The 23,579-nt window shown below is 37.1% G+C and overlaps 1 protein-coding gene across 7 annotated transcripts in view; it reads left to right on the plus strand.

The window, feature by feature from the left end:
- srgap1a (SLIT-ROBO Rho GTPase activating protein 1a) overlaps window positions 1–23,579 on the plus strand; it is a 113,532-nt gene that overhangs the window by 57,011 nt on the left and 32,942 nt on the right. For all 7 annotated transcript variants that reach the window (XR_014030671.1, XM_081373198.1, XM_081373199.1 and 4 more), the window contains exons 5-9: window positions 3,681–3,863; window positions 4,814–4,942; window positions 8,357–8,578; window positions 10,230–10,331; window positions 22,571–22,768. Coding sequence is in view for 6 of the 7 variants with exons in the window: in XM_081373198.1 (XP_081229324.1) it covers window positions 3,681–3,863; window positions 4,814–4,942; window positions 8,357–8,578; window positions 10,230–10,331; window positions 22,571–22,768 (834 nt within the window). In the remaining variant the exon portion in view is untranslated. The remainder of the gene's footprint in view (window positions 1–3,680; window positions 3,864–4,813; window positions 4,943–8,356; window positions 8,579–10,229; window positions 10,332–22,570; window positions 22,769–23,579) is intronic.

Genomic DNA, 23,579 nt, shown 5'->3' on the forward strand with positions numbered 1-23,579 from the left:
TGCAACTTATGACATGTCTGATAACACTAAGAAACGACCTGCGCCCAGCAAAACACAGACTCCAACACAAACTCCACATATTGATAAAAAACAAAACAAAAATTCTGCTGAAGCTCGTAAGGCCAGACGTGAATCGGATGAACTTCGGGTAAAAAACACGGATCAACATCGGCAGGGCATTTGAATAATGGAGAAACCTTATCTACAAACCTAGAATGTACATTTCCTGAAGAAAATGTGAAGTGGTGCTTGCAGTGACAGAATTCGGCACGGTTGATAGGGTTCCATACTTATGGTACGAGCATGGAGCATTAGTTCAACGTCAAGCTGATAAAAGTAGCCTATTATTGTAACGTTGCAGTGGGAGTTTACCTGAGTTTCCAGCATGTTGTGGGATGCTTTGTGTGTTACGTCCGGTTGCGTCTCAGTCTGGCCGGTACCCACAGTGCTCGCTCATAAATTCGAGCACGCGTAAGAGCACGCGCTTGTAAACTTATTGGTTGCAATCTGAAACATCACTGCTAGAGGCCGCTAAAAACTACATACAGCACCTTTAAGTGTTGAAAGCAGTTGATAATAATCAGATGCTTAATGTTTTTTTGGAAACCATGAATAGAAAGTTCAAAAGAAAAGCATTTATTTGAGATAGCAATGTAAAAGTCTTTACTCTCACTTTTGACCAATTTAATACATCTTTGCTGAATAAAACTGTACATTTTTCACCAACAAAACACTGAACCCAACATTTTGTAACAACCGAAATTATTACTTTCAAAATGACTAAATGGGTTTCATTTAGAAATGATTTGGTTTGTCTTCTCTTCGAGAAACCTCAGCCCTGATTCTTTTATTTTGAAGCTGTCACGTTTATTCATTTTCTGTACATTTGTTCTGGTAATTACGGCACACACCATTGCTTCCTTTTGATCTCTGTAGAAGTGTATCATCCCTTTTGACCTGAATTAGCCTTCGGGAGGGAAACACTCTTGTGGGATCGTTGCATCAGAAACCCTCCGTGCAGCCACAGCCAGTAAAATAACAGGTCTGGTGTGACTCTAAAATTGGTCCTTCTAAAACCAGCAGAAATGTAAACAGAGTTCCAGACCAGTAAGTGGAGAGCGGGGCCCATGGTTTGGTCTGCCATTCTAGCCATGCGTCTAATTATACAGCCGTGGACAGCAGTGCACTGTGCTGCTCCGACTGTACATATTTATGAACAATATTTAGCTTGGTCCACATTTTATAGTCAGGCTCTCTTTTGAGGCCCTTTGAGGCTTTACTGTACCATGAATTATAATGCTGCGTGACTGCCACCGTGATTATGGCCTGGACTGACTCTGTGTTCAGGGGTCTAATCGTGAATGGCTCCTTGTAATCAGCTTGGTGCTCAGTCACCTTTGATTGAGGAGAAGGCAAGCTGATGAGCGGAGCTTAGCGCTTTAGCGTTAGCGTCAGGCTTTGCAAGAGGCTTACAGAGCACAAGGCACAAAAACATTACAATCATACTTAGAAACTTGCCACCTAAATAAGCGTTAGCATATATTGCTAACAAGACTGACAGAAAAACATGAGAGAACAGCAGCTGTGATATATATATATTTTTTACTGTTTTTCTTGTTAGCAGTTCATGCTAATGCTCATATTTAGGATTTGCAAATAAAACAAACCCCTTACACTTAAGGATTAAAGTTTGAGAGTATATCGTCCTCCACCATTTGTGCTACTCACCCTCCACTTTCTAAACAGTTGCACTAACAATTTTTGCCTGGCAGGCAATAAAACAAGGGTCAGAAATCTATTGCATTTATATTGAATGATGGACACGAGCCATATCCAGTGTTAATTTAGTATAATTTATATTTAAATAGTTTTATATTGATTTTATTTATTTCAATTACCATAAATTCTTTTTAAGTTGAGTTTAATTTTAGTTTGTAGTAATTTTAGTTAACAACAACAAAAATTTAAATGCAGGAGTGAGTTCCCTAAATTATCTTTCCGTGTGTACGGAACACAACTCGCTCCCGAAAATTAAAGTGAGCTGTTGCATGTGGTGATATTTTAGTCTTTTAGATTTTCAGCATAAAGCATTTGTATTTATGTCGGTTTATTTTGTGGGCTTGTTTTTTAGCAAGATCTGGCAACACGAATGAGCCAAGGCTTATACCGCTTTCCCTGTGATTTCTTGCACTGCACATAAAGAAGGGAGAAACATTTCCGATGGACCTTAAAATACATCAGACGTTAAAATACGTCATTAACAACTAGTTGTTCAGTTCAGTTCACTGCATAGAATTTATGTAAATTAAGTCGTCACAACCTGCATTTTTCGAGAGTTAATTCGGTTGTAGAATGCAGTTGTCACTCCTGTAAATGACTGAACTGTGTGTGTACAGAACATGATTAAGCACTAAAAGGTGAACTTACAACTGAATTTAGCTGCAGTGTGTACGTGGCCATAGAGACTTATGGCTGGGTTTGTTTGACTTGGCAATACCCTTGGAACAATTGATATTCAGTGTAGTAAAGCCTCTTCTCCATTGACATCCATTCACAAAAAAACAGCCTCTGGTCTCCTTCCCTGCGTACCATTAGCCCTAGTATTAGCGCTTTTTTGGCTAAAGGTTGCCTTCTAGTGGCTTTTGCTATACGTAAGCCGTCCGCCATATTGGTACAGTCAAAACATGGGTCCGTGAACACTTAAGAGCAAGTTCTCTGTGCGTCTGCAACCGTAGTAAGACGCATGTATGTATGAATATATATATATATATATATATATATATATATGCAATAGATTTCAGCAGATTATTTTGGTAAACTAACAATACAACAAGATGAAGGTGTCAAATAATACGACATTAAAAAGTTACCAAACTATAAAAACGCAAACAAACACATTCTCACATGTGAAAAGTTATTCCAACCATTAATTCTTTTACACCGTTTACTTTCTTAGAAACTGACATCTTTTCCTACATTTATAGGAAAGGAGAGTCTGGAATATCAGCTGCATGCAGTGTTCAGTCATGCCATGGTGATGCTACATCAATTACAGCGTGAAAAAGCTTTTAGTGTCGATTAAGCACTCGCTCTTTGTGAAGAGTTTGACATTGTGGGCATAATTAGTTTGTTAGTACAGGCTCATAAGCTCTGAGTCACATCCTAATGCTTGTTATAAAATTCATCTGAATATGACTAATAGCCACCTAAACAAAACAACGACTCATGCCATCTGAAGCAACATTTACCATTATGTCGCACATTCACTTCTTAGTAATTGGATTTCTTCACGGGAGTTTAGTACTCAATAATATGCGTTTCTTCTAAAAAGGCTCCGGGTTTGATGAAAGAAGTTGAGCATGGTAAAAAAAGAGAATTTCTAGAATTTCCATGAGAATTTATTTTGGTTCCTCTTTGAAAGCATGTAGTTTGAAAGCAAATGAAGTTATATGAAGGAGAAAATTATGCATTTATGTTATTTTAAAACGTCGATTGGTGCTTTTTTAGCTTTTACATGCATACAAAGGAATATAAAATGCTGTTTCTTTGAAGGACAACAGAATTGATTTGTGTTAAGTATGAAGATGAAAGTGTTTTGGCTCAGATTGCGCAGCTGCTGCACCTCTCTAGAGCTCAGCTGGCTGTTGTTGAAATTTGACCTCTGACCTCTGGTCCCGCAGGTGATGAAAACCTACCATATGTATCACACGGAAAGCATCAGTGCTGAGAGTAAACTGAAAGAGGCAGAGAAGCAGGAGGAAAAGCAGATCGGACGTGTTGTAGATCCCGTCTTTCACATTCGACTGGAAGAAAGACACCAGAGACGGAGCTCTGTGAAGAAGATTGAGAAGATGAAGGAGAAGGTACATAAGAAATGGTCTTTAGTAGGACCATGATTAACCATCCAATGAAACTGTGAATGGTAAAACTTGTCAAGAATTGTCTGCATCATATTTCACAGAAATAGAAAACAATATTTTAAGTAGACATTATTTTATTATTGAAATAAAAAGCTAATTTTGTGATTTAAAATTGTAAAGTATATTTTGTAAAATACAGTTGTATGTATCATAGTAATATTTGTACTGCAAATTAGTGGGAAATATGACCCAGATTGAATTTAATTTGCTATTATTAGTAGTATTTGTTATGCGCTTCCTCATACACAAAAGAAAGACACAATAGAAATACAATAAAAATAAAGTTTAATTATTATTATTATTATTATTGTGAAGTTAATGCATCAGCCATGTTTTTGATAGAAGCCATGCCTGACCCTGTTTTAACAGCATTAGCACCGTTTTATGCTTGTATTATATCTGTTTTCTGTTAAAGCCTGTGACAAATGATTTAACAGCTGTGGGATTGTTTTTTTCCATTGATGCTTCATGGAACGAGACATTGTGGGAAGGTTAAAATATGGAAGTTAGCATGAGTCACTGTCTGTTGGTCAGTCAGTTGAGTTGACGACTAAGTGGGTCTGAATGTTCGCAGTATCCTTACTGATACAGGAAATGAGCAATACTTTATACTTTACAATACTTCAAATGACATCCTTTGCTTTTAGATTTTTTGTAGCAATGTAGATGTTCTCTGTTATTCCAAAAATGTCTGTATAATCTGTATGATGATTTTTTGCAGTCTATAAGCTTATGTCTGTTATTTTTGGAAGGATTTGTTCTCTGTTGTTTCACAAGAAATCTTCAAGGAACAAACTGCATGCAGAGATAAAAGCTCACTTGCATGTTTTTTATATTTCAACCTGTTTTCTCAAATTCTGTCTGTTTCTCTTCTACACTCTCTCTCTCATCAGAGGCAAGCCAAGTACTCGGAGAACAAGCTGAAGTCGATCAAAGCTCGGAACGAATACCTGCTGACGCTCGAAGCCACTAATGCTTCAATCTTCAAGTATTACATTCACGACTTGTCTGATTTAATAGACGTAAGTACCGGGGAAAGAAAAGGAGGTGCAGGGATTCTTTCACAGATGAAGAAAGTTTGTGTGACAAGTAGGACAGTTATAAATAGAGTTTCAAACTGACCTCAGGTCTGCTGGGATGGCTAAAAATGACAAAGACTCCTGCCGTTTTCACCGGTTTCTTGGTTGAATATGTATCTTTGTCTACACCTGCTTTGATCTGAGGAAATGCATAGATTCCTCAGCGAGAGTTCTGTCAACGTTGCATTCAAATTTAAGCTCTTGAGACTTCAAATGCGGGCGTGTCTGACAGGAATGAGATATGAGAAAATACACTGTGGTTAAATTGCATTCATTTTCATATCTCCAAACAACCACACAGACCTGTTATTTGAATATGTTTTATGAAGGCCTGATTGTAGAATGTACAATGTCTGTGTAAAATGAGGCACACAAGTGCTCAGTGTGAGATAAAAAAATAATCCTTCTAGAGCAAGGGTGTCCAATCCTGCTCCTGGAGGGCCACTGTCCTGCAGTTTAGCTCCAACCCCAATTAAACACACCCAAACATCTAATCAAGGACTTACAAGGATGCTAAAAACTTCCGGATGTGTTGAGGCAAGTTTGAGCTAAACTCTGCAGGACAGTGGCCCTCAAGGAGCAGGTTTGGACACCCATACTGTATAATAAGAATAAGCAAAGAAAATAATGGTGGTTTAAACGTGTAGGTGGAGAAACCAGAGGCCTTTTCCAAAAGTATGAGACCAAGTTAAAATGCTTTTATTTAGCATTTTTATTTCTAGTTTAATACAAAATTCTTTATTCCATTTGATTGGAACATTTACATGAATTTTTGAAGCTCATGATATATGGTTGGTCCAGTTTTTTTAATGTAACACCTGATGATTATTTTCTCCAGCATGACTTCGGATGATCCAAAGAGCTTCAATAGAATCTGACATTCTTTACAAAGGAGTTCATATCAATGTCACATGTTTGCTTATTTGATTAGTGACCTAGAAAAAATTGAGAATATTAAATATTTCTTATTGAATTAACATAATTACTTTATTTAAAGGGGTCATCGGATGCAAAATTCACTTTTATATGGTGTTTGCATATAAATGTGTCTTTGCAGTGTCTGGACACAACCACCATACAATGAAAAAAAATCCTTTTTTTTCAATAGTCAATAATCAATCCGTTTGAATTTTGAATTTTCCGTCATATTGCTCATGCTCCGCCCACGACCACTGACACTGTCCCATATTAGCATGTTTCCGCCCTCAGCCATTTGTATACTGTACGTTTAGGAATTTTAACCAAAGTATGTTACAAACTTTACATGAAGACCCTAAAGAATCATACCAACTTGTGGAAAATGGGCATGCGATGATCCCTTTAAATCTTTCTAAATTCCATTTCCAGGTGGACATTTTGTTTTAAATGTGGACTATTGTACCCTCTTGTGTATATGAGGTGGCTGTTGTCCTACTTTAATTTTAAGGTCCTGTAGGTGCCTCAGCCTCTGAATATGGCAAAAACAATTTAAGCATGAATGGAGAAATGGCGGCACCTGGCCCTAAAACCCATTTTTCTGTGAATCAGGCAGCCTGAGTCTTTTTTTAGGCCAACTACTGTTATAATGTATGTTTTCACACTTCACCCTACTCAGCACTGCTCCTTTACTATTTTGTAGCCATGGCCTGAATCATTGTCAAATCCAGTCAGCATCATTTATTTATAAACTGAGCATCCAGCAATATTATGTTCATCTATGAAACAAAAACTCTCTGCAGGGGGCTGGCAAGAGACAGAGTGTTTGGGTGATACTGTATGCATGCGCAGTCAGTTTTTCAGACATTTCTTTAAAGGATAAAGAACTTGACCTTGTCTTGTATTAAAGACATGCATTATGCTATTGAACATGGACTTTCCATTATGGGTCCTATTGATATACTAAACCAGTCACAATGCAAAAACGTTTATTTTATAAACTTTTACATTTTATTTTATTTTATTTTCGCATCCAAAAAGGAAAAAAAAAAAGCAGGTTCATAAAAATAGCTGTGCCATCATGTGGCTCTCAAGTTGAGCTCTGGCACATGAACCTGCACCATTTCAATGAAAAAGGGGCATCAAAACTCTTAAAACAATCAGCAGGCTGACAAGCAGAGCTGGCCATCATGATAATTAAATAAAAGGAACTCTGAAGGTGTTTTTTTTTTTTTTGGTGCGAGATATGGCAGATCTTCCAGGGACAGTCAGAACTTAAATAACCTCCCCAAGGATGGCCCAGTTCTCCCCCATATTTTATTATCCAGGACATCTCAGTTTCCCATGACTCCCGTATCAGTCAAAATTAAATTATGGAAATTCCTGCCAGGAAACAACCAGGCTACTGGGCTTGTTTACAAATCTCCTCAGAGTCCAAGGCCTTATAAAGACAGCACACCAGAGCACAGTCAGTATGTATTAGGTCAATAAGCCACAGTTACTGATAGACCGGTACGTCATGCTGGGCCCTTCTTGTTAATGTGTTTGGAATCTCAGATATTAGCTTTGAGTCAGACCTGACATTTGCTTAACAAGGCCTAGTGGTTACAAATCTTGGCTGGTAACCAAGAGGTTGTAGGTTTGATGCAATTCAAGAGATGTCACTTGCAGCTCACAGGGATGGTCATTCAAAATTAACTACACTTTACAGTAAAAGTGTCAGTTAAAGGATTGCTTATGCAACTTTCAAATCCTGTTTCACATTTGAAAAATCATGACTTAAATCATGATTGATTTTATGTACTGTTGATGACAAATTGGGATAGAACTTGCCAGAAAAAGCTACTTATTTACCAAATTTATGAATTGATAGGTTTGCACAGCTAAAATTCATTACCCATCACTATCAGTGGCAGCATGAAAATTGTTACATTATAGATAAAACATAAACTACACAAATAATGCATATAATTGTTTTTGCTAATATCTTTCTCACTTTTTCAGGAAGTAAGAAATATTTTCCATTTAATCATTTGAATGAGGGACATCTTTACAATGTTATTTTAGTATCATTAATATACTTTTTTTTAGTTGGGTTTTATATCTATATTTTCCAATTACATTTTAATTTGTTTCAGTTCAAGTTTCTGTCATTTTGTTGTGTATCTTTTTTAAATAAATGAGTCTGACTTTATAGGTTTACTTCATTTTTATTTCAGATTTAGTTTTAGTTACTTTAGTACTTAAACTAAACAGTGATTGAACAAAAAATGGAATTTTTGCCTTGACAACTAACTGAGATAAAAGCTTAAGTTTATTTATTTCAATTTCAATTTATTTTATTACAAGTAACGGAAATGGTTTTAGTTTAGTTTTAGTTAACGATAACAACCCTACGTCTTTAATATGTAACATTTCTCTCCTCTCTTTCTTCCTGTATAGTGTTGTGATCTGGGATATCATGCCTCCCTGAACCGAGCTTTGCGGACCTACCTTTCGGCTGAATATAACCTGGAGACGTCTCGTCACGAGGGCCTGGACATCATTGAGAATGCAGTGGACAGTCTGGATCCCCGTAGTGACCGCCAGCGTTTCATGGAAATGTACCCTACCGCGTTCTGCCCACCCGTCAAATTTGAGTTCCAACCACATATGGGAGATGAGGTAAGATTTAAACAAATCCTTACCCACACACCCACGTACATATGTACACACACACAGTAGCAACCACACTGACACCCATTGTTTGTTTAAGTTACATCTTAACACCATGTAAACTGAGATGCGGTTATATCGGTTTATTTTCTTAACAGTCTGTTATGTTGTAGTATCATGTATCTTTTTTAATACATATTTTGTATTATATAACTTGAATGTGTCTGGCTTCCGCTGCCATCCTCTTCCAGTTATTTTAGCTGTACAAAAACAGACCATAATGCTCCTTAAATTGTAAACTAGTATTTATCATCAAATTATTTTTAAATATTATTGTAATTATAAACACACTGGTTTGTAGTGCAAATAGTTTTACCCTTTACTGCACTTTATTTACCTATGATGGATAATGAATGGTAAGTCTTGCACATTTACAGAAAATCGCATACTTCCATGTTGACAAATAAGGTGGATGATAATTCATAATTATAAACTGATTATTCACAGAAAAGCAAGAACATTAACTAAATGGAAATAGTTAGTTTTAGGGATTGAGAGAGAGGTTATAGTTAGTCAACTTCAACTTTCTTTTAATCTTTTTATTTTAAATGTTGATATTATTTTACAGATTGCTTTAATTTTACCAAACAGGATTGGATGTTTTAAAGTGGGACAAACCAACTTCTTCAAATCCATTGATAATTGTTAACTAGAGGATGATAGTATTATAGAAGAATGAAAAGTTGAATGAAAGAAAAGTTATTGTACCCTGGGACATAGTAAAAATAGCACCTCTCAACCCAAAATAGTGAAATTATATCAAATTCACCCCTCTGTTCACTTTAAATGTAATATTGTGATAAAATAACAATAACATATATTTCATCTTTAACATTTCTAAATGTAATATTTTTTTTTTATATTTTAAGACACACACTACCAAGTTGAATGAATCCTTATTTAAAAAAAAAAATCTTACTGACCCCAAACTTTTGAATTCTAGTGTATATGTGATAAAGACATGATTATATACTACATGTAGTACTAATATGTACTATAGTAGCACTGACCCAACACCCTTCGCCTTCCAAATAACCTGTAAGCAGACGTTACGTTTCATTTTAACATGCAGCTCCCATCGGCAGCTCCCATCCATTAACCTCACATTAATCTTGTCTCTGGCAGTGGTGAAGCGTATGAGATCATACAGGATACAGAATGGAGAAAAGCATCTTAATGAAATTCTGAATTATATGCGGTCAGGATTGCTTCATATCCTTCTTTTATTGAGTCTCAGCTGGCAGCGTGGTGTTTACGCAGAGCGCTGAGAGCAAATCATATTGCATTTCTCACCCTCAAGCCTTTTTTAGAGAGTGTTTATTGGATTTATTCTCACTAATTGGCCATTTTGTCACTGATATCATGTCTGCGCATGGTTTATAACCTGTTGTTTTGTGGTCATGCCTGTACTCTCTCGTCAATGAAAGCAACTGGGGTTTTGCTTCATAAGAAGCAGTTATAATGCTTGTGCCAGGTGTTGGTTATTTGTTTGAATGTGAGATTCTTCCTTTAGGGAGCCAGGTTTTATAAGAGCAGGTTCTCCAATGGCAGTTTTCATTTTGATTTCTTGTAATTGGAAAGTCTTTGTTTTTGTTTTCAGGTGTGTCAGATCACGGCCCAGCCTCCTGTGCAGGCAGAACTCCTCCTGAGGTTCCAGCAGCTGCAGTCCCGCCTGGCCACCCTAAAGATTGAGAACGAAGAGGTAAGGTCACCCAAGTGCTGGCAGAAATTTAAAGTGTTTCAATATGACATTTGTAACCGATTTTAACCGAGTCCCTCTTATCTATATAGGGCTCTATGTCATAAAAATTCATAGGGCCCTACCTATGCTGTCATTTATTGTGTGCTTGAGCACTTAAATGTTAAGTATTACATTTCTGCGACACTAGTGGCACCTTGCGGAGTTACAAAAATATCGAATATTTTGTGTGTCACACGTCCCCCTCCCCCAATTCAGACATCACAGCTCTTACGGGTGCTTGTGAAGACATGTCTCAACAGTTAAAAGTAGGCTACTTTCCATAAAAGCACATGTTAGGAATGCTTTTAGCTGTGTTGCAATGCATCATGAGCTTGCAATTGACCGTTCGCAAAAGCCACGCCCCCTAGTTATTGTTACTACGCCCGTCAAACAATTGAGAACCAGACATATAGCCATGGCTGGGTTGAGCTCCATACCTATTGGTATAAGTGATTGGTTTTGGAGTAATGCAGCAGACATATCCTCCGGGGCACGACAGAAAAGGGCTGCAATCTAGTTTAGGTTACAAAGATTCGTTTCTACCTTTTACAGTCTATGGTTTCTACCTGTTCTATCTAGGGCTGTGTATTGGCAAGAATCTGGCGATACGATACGCATCACGATACATGGGTCACGATTCAATATATTGCAATATATTTCGATACTGTGCATAAGGCGATATATTGGGATTTTTTAAAAGTAAAATATATTAAAATATTTGAAAAAAAGACATGATGTGCATAAAAGTCAAAGAAGTTTACTTTAGGTAAACAATTCAGTACACAGAAAATCAAACTGCCAGTTTGGGCTTGTGGTTTACAGGTTCTTAGTGAGCAAATGTTTATATGCTCAAGTAGGCCATAATAAAAGAAAATAGGTACATAGCCCCTGTCACAATACAAAACAACAACGTGAACTGGACGAAAATGAATGAAAGTGGATGAAAGTGAACAAAATAAATGTGTCATATATTGAAATCAAGTTTTATGTGATAAAAGATTTTAAAAGAACTGGACGCGCGAATGAGGCGAACCGCGCCGCACTAAACGCCTCGTGCCGCAGGACCTCCAGACGCGCGTAAACGCGTCTTTGCATTGACTTGCTTGTCCACCAGCGTCGAGATTTCTGACGCGACGCCAAAGCCCATTCATTTCCTATGGAACTACGTCAGGCAGCAAAAACGCCCCCGCAAAGCATGATGGGTCGCGTCGCGTCGATTTGGTCAACAGCAGCGCGTCAAAAAAGTATCTCGGTGGATACTTTATGCAAATGAGAGCGTCAAAACGCGGGGCAGCAGCCAATGGAAACTCGGCGGCGAGACTTTGTGTATGGCCGTTGCTATGGTTTCATATTTATTCCAGCCCACAAACCCCGCACCCAAGCAGCGAAAACGTCACAGGCGTCGCGTCGGAACAAAAATTTATCGGACGCTGGTGGACAAGCGGCTTGAACATTGAAATCACTCGCGCCAGATGCTCTCTTCGCGTTTGATGTGAACGATGCACGCGATTACATTTAGAAATAGACAAGCTTTGTTTCCAAATGCACCAAGCAAAGATATCCTTTCAGTTGTATAAACTTTTATAAAACCAGCCAATATAATCACAATAAACACATCCAAAATGAAATATTTAACATATAGGCTATATAACAACTGCACAACGTCTAATTTGTAAACAAAATGATTTACGCACTAAATCCAGCATAAACTCCGGCACAATTTGCATATGTTTAAACTCTCAAGGTAGACATCACATCCCGAACCTCACAGCAATTGGCTGCCGACTGCGTTTTTCGCTTGATATTTGTATAAAGGAACTGCCCAACTTTTTGACGCTCTCGGTCGCTCTCAACGCTTTCTCCGGTCCGCTGTCAATCCTAAAATGTCCAGTGGACACGCACCGTTATAGGCGAGCCTGGCGAGGACACTAGTGGTGCGTCTCAGCATAGCTATCTATTGGTAGGGATTTAAACAACATAAACGTGAACCACTGTCTTAAGGTCTTACCATGAATATTTTTGGACGTAAAAAAAAAAAAAAAAAAAAATCGATATTGCGTTTTGAAAATCGATACAGTATTGCAAAATAAAATATCGCGATACTCAAGTGTATCGATTTTTTCTTACACCCCTAGTTCTATCAGAGGTATGACAGGTTAGCTATGCTAGCTAAGCAAAGGATGACGACCAGCCTAAACAAGTAACGTTAGCCTACAGTTTCCCCACCTTTCAAGTTTAACCTTTCATCATCGCATATGTTCTGTGTCTTTAAACATTTCATACTGCACTCGCTCGCGTCCTATTCGCTTTGGACGCGCGAATGGATTCACGGCGCTGATCCACTTGTCCGTGCGACACTTCTGTCAGAATGTTCAAGCGTCGAACTAGACGCGATACACGCGAATTTGGCACTCTATTCGCGTTTAGTGTGAACGCAGCATAATGAACAGGCTCCGATGTCAAGATTGCCTGGAATGTGTGTGTGTGTGTGTGTGTGTGTGTGTGTCAGAGAGAGAGAGAGAGAGAGGCACGGGCACGATCGAACAGTGGAAACATAAAAACATACTCCGTAATTTTATTCATACAGGACATATTAAAACTTTAAAGTGTTTTAAGAGTAAGAGTACTTAAACTACTTATTGATAATTGATATGCTAAGTTAGCTCGCTAGCTTTACTTTACGTTATCTTAGAGCAGGCATACATGCTTATTAATCTTCGAGGCATTTAGCTGTGAGTGAGGTCTCCCACACTGCTTAATCCATTGTCGGAATCTTTCCGCTTGGGTCTTGGGCTTTGGAAAGGCAAAAAAAAAAAAAACGACCCCTCCCTCTAAACTTTTGGGGTACCTGGTGTTAGACTTGCAGGTGCCATAGGCGCATCGTTTTACCATCTTGCTGAAATCGCAATGTTTGACGGAGGTCCCTCTCCTTAGTTACAGTTGGTGAGCTAGGATTCGACGAGGGCCGTTCGAGGGCGGGGTTTTGCGAACGGTCAATTGAGTAGGCGAACACTGTCTAGAGCAGGGTTTCTCAAACTCGGTCCTGGAGGGCCACTGTCCTGCACAGTTTAGCTCCAACCCTGATCAAACACACCTGAGCAAGCTAATCAATGTCTTCAGGATCACTAGAAACTCACAGCTAGGTGTGTTTGATCCGGGTTGGAGCTATACTGTGCAGGACAGTGGCCCTTCAGGACCGAGTTTGAGAAACCCTGGTCTAGAGCAAACGCGAGCTTCTTGCTTATAATAAACCCATCCAACTTATCTGCACGGGGACTTTTTTTTTGGACTTGACACCACAACTATCTGAGTAACATTATAAAGTTAACTGGTACATTTGTCTTTCTTAACTGGTGCATGATGATGATATATGGTATTGCGTCCATTGTAGCGAGTTGCATTACAACACCCCGTTCTCTTTGACGTGTTCATTAACTGTTTAATCTTTGAATGTCGAAATGCAACGAATATCGGCTTGCACTTCTGTAACCAAAGCTGAATTTCTATTCCCGTGCAACGCACCAGTCATGATCCCACACCAGCTAAACACCCTCTGGCCATGAATGGCATACTAATAGTAGTCAGTGAACAATAAACTGGATTAAGAGAATGTATTTAAACAAAATAAAATCTTACATACTTCACCTTTCCCAGAAATTAGCGTGCAGTTCACTTTGGGTTATAAAGCATCTGCTAAATAACAATTGCATCAGATGATCACCATGGTCTTAAATGGTTTTGTTCTTTTAAACTGCATAATTGAATTTGAAAATCTTGTTTAATAAGTTAGCCAAGTCCAGGAGCGCACAAACCGTATCGTCCTGTTGCATTAGAGCGAGACAGCTTTGCAGTGTGTTTGCTTAATTGAGTTGGCAGAAGCTGATCGTAAAAGAGGCTTTGGGAGGACTTACAAGAAATGGTGTTTTTCCTCCCTGCAGAGTTTTCACTGTCCTCCAGATAACCTGTATGACGCACAGAGAAGCTTCTCTCAGTGACACCATCTTCCTTTTCTTCCTTCAGACTGTGTCTGTCTTTTTCACATTTTATCTCTCCTCCGAGGCTGCAACAATTTAATCAGTTTGTAAGTTAAATGCTCGGGCTGCTGCCGGATAAAAAAAAAAACCCCACTCGGTCAGGAAGATGGAGGAGTCTTGCTTTGTTTCTTGGCTTTATCATGTCCATCTTAGATAAACGACTGTCTTACATCTGCCCTCTTCTTCTCTTATCTGATTTTTGTTATTTCATCTTTTTCTCAGTTTTGACAGACAAAATCGTAATTTAGCACGGAATATCTACATGTGATAAAGATTATGTACATTGTTGTTCCTGCACAAATTTGACATGACCTATGTAGGTTAGGCAGATCTATCTGCAATATTCAACGCAGCTTTGGAATTGGTCAGTTCTGTATGAATATTGTTGCTCCAGGCAGTTACTACAGTCCTTTGTGGACTTTCCCCACAAAGAGCTGATAAATCATTTGCTGTGAAGAACGATTGCTCAGGCCACTGTCAGTGTTGTCATGGAAGCTAAACGGTCCTGGAAAAATGCCCAGCTAACTGAAATGTTGCAGGTTGTTGTATATCAAAGAATCATGAAACATTTCAAAGAAGGAAAATCCAAATTTTGCATCTTATTGTCAGGGTTATGTTAAGTTCTGTTTAGTTTCATTGTGTTTTGGATTTGTTTTGCCTGTGTTCCTGGTCATTCAGTTTCCATAGTTACTCATTTGTTTCTCACCTGTTCTCAGTTCTGTTGATTACTCGTTCTGTGTATTGAAACCCTTAGTTTCCTCTGCAGGGCTGGACATTAACGCTTGTCTGGAACAAGTGGGGTTTTTTAAGGAGTCTGTATATAAATTCAGTGATAAAAAAGGGAAGCAATGAAATGAAAGAATGGTTCTGATTTTATCACATTTAATGTAAACAGGGAATGATAACAGATAGTGTATTTCTGGTAAGAAGGTTGTGCTGTTGAGTCTCACTTCCTGTCTTTTTGTGAGACTCTTTTGTGGAGAAATCAATACAAATGAGCGTAACGGCACACTTAAAGAAACTCACAGTAGAAAAATACTGAGGTAAAATCACAAAATGTTTACTTTTTTATTTATAACATATTATAGGGGAGCGCGGGGCACAACCTAACGCGGGGTTAGTTGTAACACGCTTGTTTTAAATACTTCCGCACATGCTTGGATGACGGAACTTTGTGTATTTACTAGTTGCCATATCAACACTACATAGAAAAAAAAAATCCGCCAAAATTATTTCTATTTTGGAAGATATTCATAGACATTTATTAAACCATAGCAAAAGTAAATTTCTTACTTAAGTTAATTTTTCATCTCTATTTTTTGTTTATTTTAAATAAGACAAATCTGATATTATTTTAATCTCCAAGATGTTATTTAACAGTTGAGATAGTTATTTAATGCTCCGCTAACTAGCAGAAGACACTAGCAGGGTTTAAATCCCAGTTGTGCAGGCGGGGACATGTTGTAACACTGCGTTACAATGTGCCCCTATTAGAAATATGCTATTATATTCTATACTTTTATTAATTTTATTGAGAAAACGTGAGAAAAAGGTGAATAAAGACTGAGAGTCAATGTTCAGAAATTACTAATTATTTATTTGTTTTGAACTATGTTGTATAGCTGTGTTTTCATGTGTTCGTAGTCAAAACTCAAAAATGAGTTTATATTTAATTATTAAAAATTGCCATTATTTTATATGAAATTTTTTTTTAATTGTATTTTATTTAGAAAATATTTTAGATTTTGTATATTTTTTTATTAGATCAGATAACATTTTAAGCTGTCATATGGTCATGTTACAATGTGCCCCTGCACATGTTACAATGTACCCCACCTATGGGGCATGTTGTCACATTTCACTTCCATTCTTTCGGGGTATATCAAGAAAAAAGTATACACTGTATTGATAAAACAAAAACACATAATTGTAGTAGACATGTGGGAAATGAATGTGGGAAAAAATAAATACTCTGAACTATAAGTAGATTTACACAAACTGAGAAAGTCAAAAAGCGTTACTTTGTGCCCCGCTCTCCCCTACAGTCAAACCATTTTATATATTTTTTTTACTAGTGGGTGCAGGACACTATAGTTCATTTATGTAAGTCAGGACAGCAGAATAAAGTAAACTGTGACATTATACCCAAGACTACCAGTGAAATTTATAAAATTTTGGGACCAAAAATTATTCAGACACTTGGAGGTTTAACTGTAGTTAAGTAGCACAACACGACCAAGGGATCTGTTTTGCAGAATATTTTCATGATTACAAATGTTACATTGATTTTATTTAGTGCTGCACGATTAATCATATCGCAATCGCGATGTCAAGCCTATGCGATTATATGATGCAGAATGCTGAGATTTTATATTAAATAAACAAATTATAGCGCAATTAACGCAGCATCTGTTAATTTTTGGCATCCTTTGGCTAGTGTTACATGATCCCGCTCTTATTCATGCAAATGCTTTTAAACCATTCATGCCCGATAAGACAAAAATGAACGCGCTGCCTGTGAATGTCCTGACTGTGACTGTGACCTGAAAGACTCGCGCTAATATATTGTACGTGCGCACAAAACAACATGCCAGAATACAGTTCTCTTTCGAGCTTGAAGTTGAACGAACAATAACACACACAATTATACCAAAATGTCTTTTTGTCGAGTATCTTCATAACATAAGAGTAGTGATGAACGTGAAGAGTTGTGACTCGTGAGAGAATGAGGCGCGCGCGTGTGAGATCCGCGTCTCTGACAGCAGCGGCTGTTCTTAAAGGGACAGTACACAGTAGCCACTAATTATATCTGTCGCTAAAGTTAATCAAAGAATAAAGGGAACAGAGAAAAACACTCACTGCTCTTGACTAAAGAACTTTTTTCTTTAGGCAGATTATCACTGATCTGTGTGTGCATTTATTTTCCTTGAGAACCAAGCAAGTTGACTCATGAAACCATTTGTTTATTATATCGCATATCGCAATCACAATATTGACCTCAATTATCGCAATATGACATTTTCCCAAAATCGTGCAGCCCTAATTTTATTGTTCAATAAACAAGAAGTTACTTACATTTTAGACACAATATTGACTATTCTTGTTCTATTTCACCAACGAATATAGTTCCAAACACAAATCACATCAGAACTATTGTGCATTCAAAGCAACACTCAGCTGTTATTTTACTGAACAATTTAGCATTTTGAACGAATCGGTTGAGTGAATTCCTCAGTGACGACTTATTTGTATATTCAAAAAGGTATTTAAAACATTAATCTCATAACTTTATTTATTGCTGTTGTAATTTTGCGGTGTAAATTATTTCATTGTTAACTGCCCTATAGTGTTTTATTATAATTTAATTTATTGATCAAATGTAAGAATCTGACATGAAAGATGACGCTTACATTTAATCAGGTTAAAAATAAACTGGCCTTTATAAAGGTAAATAACGCCTTGGGGCAAATATCACAAATATGCAGATTTAAGTACGCAAAAGCTGAAATAAATTATGTTTACATTACATAATTTACATTACAACTTGCGCTAAATGACAAGTGTTGGACATACCAGGCTGAAAGGAAGCGGAAGCACAGACCAGGATGTGAGGTCAGGGAACTTCCTGGTTTCTCCAGATGGCTTAAAGCATCTTTTTGACATCAGACACAAGGTCTGCGAGGAACCTCACAGGATACTGGATATAGTGTTATGTTTTTGTGCAGCTGTTTCCTAGAACCTTCACTGCATTAGAAGATATAAGAAATGACCCGATGAATACTTGCATTATAGTGGAATTGTTGTAAACCACTCAGCTTTGCCTCATCCTCAAACACACCTTTATCGGACACAAAGGAAGGATATGTCTGTCAGTTAGAGCTTCCTGCTTCATCCTTTCGTTTTTATTCAACAATTATCCAGCTGTCAGCTCTTCTTTTTTTTCATTCTTCTTCTCAAGCTCATAATTGAATAATGTAAATGGTGTTTGCTGTAGAGATTAGGATGAGATTGGAGTTCTCAGATGAGAATTGACAGTGTTGTCTCTTGACTTTCTGTCCCACTAGCCTTATCTTTTTCTCCCGCCTTCTTTCCTTCTCCAATGGATATTCTGTTCACATCAAACACTAAAACCCCATTAAGGCACCGCACAGTTCTCCGTAGGAAGTGTCTATTTGTTTTGCTGGAGATAAACCCCTGGGAGGCACATCAAACGCTGGGAGATCTGTGCTGTTCTCCTGCTGCTGCGTGAAGCGCTGATCGTGTGATTGTGGCCCTCTTTACTGCCTTTGTACTGATTATCGGGCCCTTCTGTTAGTGCTAATGCTGATTACCAGAGTGCTACAGATTTTTGACAAAACATCATCTTTGTTCAGTGCCATCTTATCACCCCGAGAAGGTTGTTCACCAAGCTTACCGATCACATGGTCAGAAATAGTAGTGATAATGGAATTGATCAGCAAATTGGCATTTCCAAACAATGTTTTTGTAACTTATAATAAATAATGACACATTGCTTTAGAAGATACCTATATTTAATTACATGTATGTATATCAGATTCAAGCACATTCCAATGTATTTGCAAAGATATCAGTGAATCAAAGTTGTGAGATTTGACCTAGGTAGTATGCATACTCTGACAGGTTAGCGGTATACAGGCGATTAGGTTCAAATTTGGTTTGGGTAACTTTTCCGATCCCTCTTGCCACTGAAATTCTCCATATAATTTACTGTATAATTTTTAGAATGTCATTATGAATACTCCAAATATCAAATTTAAAAAAGTTTCATGTAATTTCTAACTATTGAAAATACAACATCTAATAATACTGACTTTTCTAATAGTGCATTTGAAAAGTAAAATTTGTGAGTGAAACCTGTTTTTTACAAATTATACATTGCTTCCACTGAGGGATTGACAAGCTTTTGGTCTCTTTTCCTCATTTTTCATCTTTCTTATACTACTTTCTGACATTTTTTTAATATTTTTATTATTTCATAAGTAATTCACACTACATAGTATTTCGAACTACACACTTTGAAAGTAGGGCTTAGCTAAGTTTTTTTTTAATCAGCTGAAGTATAGTTTAACCACCTTAGCTTTAAAAAAAGCTGAAGGGCCCAGGCTTTTCAAGCAGTATTAAAGTCGTCATGAAACTAAAGTTGTGATAGTCTTTTCTTCCCTGTTGTGACACATATCCAAGTCATGGTGACTTTAAAGATACTTCTTTTAAAAAAATCCCTCTTATTTTCCATGTCATTTCATTTTGACTGCTTTCATGTCCTTGAAACTAAGATCTTCCCTTCCCCCTTCACTCAATTTACCTCTGTGTAACCTGTCTGCCTTTAAGGCAGAACTGAGGTTCCCAGTAAACAACATCCTGTAAGACAGGTGTGGCATATCATTCATAAAGTCTCCCAACAAAACAAAACCACAGACTGATTAATGGCATAAAACTGATGATTCTCAAGGTCCCACATCAGGTTGAACAGTGACCTGGATCTAGGTGTGACTGTTGTTTTCTGTTGACTTGTATATCATACTCCATTGATTTGAGGAATGATTCAGACTGAATGGGACAATGAGATATGAGCTCACTGTGTGATGAAACTACCATGGTTTTATGTCGCATGATACCGTCTGGTGGTGATACTCACTGTGGTTGTATGACATTCAGAGTTGCAAATTTATCTTGTGTTCGAAATTGGAATACCACATAACAAATGTGCAAATAAAGCATCGTTTCCATCCCATGTTCAATCAAACAAAATTATCACTTCCTGGGAAATAAAAATGGAAGTTGCTGTAGTTGGGGAAGCCACTGTGGTTCTTTTTTCATACATTATAATAGAGTGTGCAGACAAAACGCAATGCTGTCGTTATCTTGCATTCGGAGGCGGATGCCTGGTGTTTGGGAACGCAATCGTGTGAGACAGTTCTGGGAGGTAATTATACCCAACAATTTTGATGACAGGGGAATGACCATACTAACATTTGTGATATTGTGCAAAAAAATCTCTCTGCTGGTTAGTCCTGCTATCCAATCACATCTTCTTTTGGGGCACATTGAGGGTTTTATTTGGTAAATGTGCATGTCATCTTATTGAATGGAAAAAAAAAATATCCGCTTCACTTGAGCACATGTTTTTTTTATGTGGATTTTAAGAATTTATGCTCATCTTGGTTTTTCCAGTCAGTGTTTTCTTTGTGCGGTATCCCAAAATGTGCATAAAAATAGGCTGATTGAAATATAGCTTTTGTCTGTTTGTGTATATGCATGTTTTAGTGTTGTGCAAGAAGATTAAAGTGTGTGTGCAAACAAAAAAGGATATGCTTCCTTTCCATACTCTTGTGTATGTGAGAGAAAGAGAGCATGTCAGTGTGAGAGAAATTTGTTCTTCCATACTGCGCAGATTCTTTCAGCAGGTGAACAAATGCTTCCACTGAGCGATTGCACCCGCTTTCAACATCTTTTCCCCATATTTTTTTTTTTTATCTCATTGGCATCTCCCTTTCACTATTTTATGTGGTTATATTATTGTGTTTTAATTACTGTAGGTCTGATAATTGATTAAATATTGTAATTGGGTTCATTTACGTGATATGCTGATTAAACAAATTAATCAGAGCTAATTATATATATAAGTATTTGCTAAGAAATACCCCTGAAGGATGATAAAGCATTGAACAAATATTACAAAAAGTGGCTTTATATTGTTTATTTTATACATTGAAGAGAGTCTACAGCAGTGTTGTCGAAAATATCGATATTTCGGTATGTATCGATACTGAAATATTTCAAACGGTTCCAATACTCCTTTTCTGCAGTATCGATACACTGATCTTCTCTCCGACGGCGAATTGACAATTGAATTGACAATTTGACACACACCCACCTGCCTCCTGTCACTCACTTGTCTCATTCGCTTCGGTTGATTAGTGCTTAACTGTCAAATACATACAAAATTATGTCAAAATGCCTGTCTTGCCAAGTATTCGGGTAAATACAGTCATTTTTGGAACGTAAAATTTGAGAGAAAACGAATATTGTGTAACTATATTGGATCCGTGTGTTAGCTCTTAAAGTGACAGCAGCCTAATAAACCTGCTGCTGTCTGTCATGTTAATCAAAGAATAAAAGACAAAGACAATCACTCACTGCTCTTGATTGAATAACTTTAGTAACTTTAATTGTAAGCCTTAATCTGGATTTAAACTTTACAATGAAAACTATCCAGTGATATTTTACATTTGATTATTTTCATTTCTGTAGTACCTGAATACTACGGTTAAGGTCCTTGCACAGGGAGTCCGAAATTTTCGCTCGTTAAAAAATAAATACAACCTCATGTTGTGTCAATCACGTTTACACACTGCCTCCGAAACTTACATCTGTCATAAAAAATTCAGATCGGTTTCGATTTTCAGAGTTTTTTCGCATCGGTAGCAAGCATTTTGAGAGGTGTTTTGACAATTGTGCTATTGTTTGTAATTTGTTTATTTGTTCTAATGTTATCACCGACTGTGTACTTGTCGTTTTTTTTTTGAGTGAGATAGCCAAAGAGTTTTTGAAATTTAGATAAATTATCTGTATGGTGGTATATATGGCAATTGGTATCGAAAATGTTATCTAATTTCGATATTTTTCAAGGTATCGTATCGGAGTTGGAAATGTCAGTATCGTGACAACACTACCTCTACAGCAATTCGCTTTGCAATCTGTCCCTCTTGGTATTCACAGTTCCAGACATTTGTAATTGTATAATAATGTTGCATGTCTGACACTGGAAAGTTACAGAAATGAATCCTCAAGGCCATGAAATGAATGATGTTCCCTTGGGTCATCTTCCTCTCCCCTCGCTGTAAATTGATTTCTTTGGTCTGGTGTCTTGCTCAAGGCCTGCTATTAGTCACAGAGCACATGTCAAGCAGGGACAGTCAGAGGATTTCCCCCCCCCCGTGTCACTTATTTGGTGCTTAATGTGTTTTTCTATCGCTTCTGTTGCTCCTGGTATCACTTTTGTACTGATGCACATTCTTAGCAATAAATGTTGCAGGAATATTCTGGAATGAAATTGAGTTGGATTGTCCATGTAATACTGTACTCTTAGTTGCTATTGTATTACTGTGGCATCCCTTCCCTACTAAAAATGTTCTCTTATTTCAGATCAAGAAGACTTCAGAGGCCACTCTCACTACCATCCAGGACATGGTGACCATCGAGGACTATGACGTGTCGGAATGTTTCCATCACAGCCGCTCCACTGAATCGGTCAAGTCCACTGTGTCAGAAACCTACCTCAGCAAGCCGAGCATCGCCAAGAGACGTGCCAACCAACAGGAGACGGAGCAGTTCTATTTTATGGTCAATTTGTGTTTCATAAAAATTTAACAATAAGTTTAAACAGTCACTATTTAAATGAAGTGTTTCATAGGCAAGATATAAAGTTTCACCTTTAAACTGTGCATTCGAAGTTTAAGATTTTTTTTATATTTTTGAAAGAAATCTCATGCTCACCAAGACTGCTTTTATTTAGTCAGAAATACAGTAAAAACAGTAATATTGTCAAATATTATTGCAACTGGTTTTCAATTATTATTGGTGCTCAATTATGAATAATGGTTCTTATAATTATCAATAAAAATGGGCATTGCTGCTTAATATTTTTGTGAAAACCATGATACATTTTTTTCCGGATAAATAAAAAGTTTTAAACAGCATTCCTTTGAAATATAAATATTTTGTAACATTATAAATGTCTTTATTCTTGCTTTTGATGAATTGAATGCATCCTTGCTGAATAATAAAAGTATTCTTAAATTTTTTTTTAATTGCTCTGAACTTTTGAATGGTAGTGTTTCATGATTTACTCAAAAATATTAAGCAGCTAAAACTGTTTTCAACATTGATAATACTAAGATATGTTTCTTGAGCACCGAATCAGCATATTAGAATGATTTCTGAAGGATCATGTGACGCTGAAGACTGGAGTAATTACTGCTGAAAATTCAGGAAGAAATTACATTTTAAAATAGAATATTAAATATTAAATATATTAAAATAGAAAAAATTTATTTTAAATTGTGATAATATTTCACAATATTACCGTTTGTACTGTATTTTGATTAAATAAATGCAGCATTGGTGAGCATAAGAGACTCAAAAGAAAACAATA

Source organism: Scardinius erythrophthalmus (genome assembly GCF_964197995.2).
Source record: "Scardinius erythrophthalmus genome assembly, chromosome: 8".
Lineage (NCBI taxonomy): Eukaryota > Metazoa > Chordata > Actinopteri > Cypriniformes > Leuciscidae > Scardinius > Scardinius erythrophthalmus.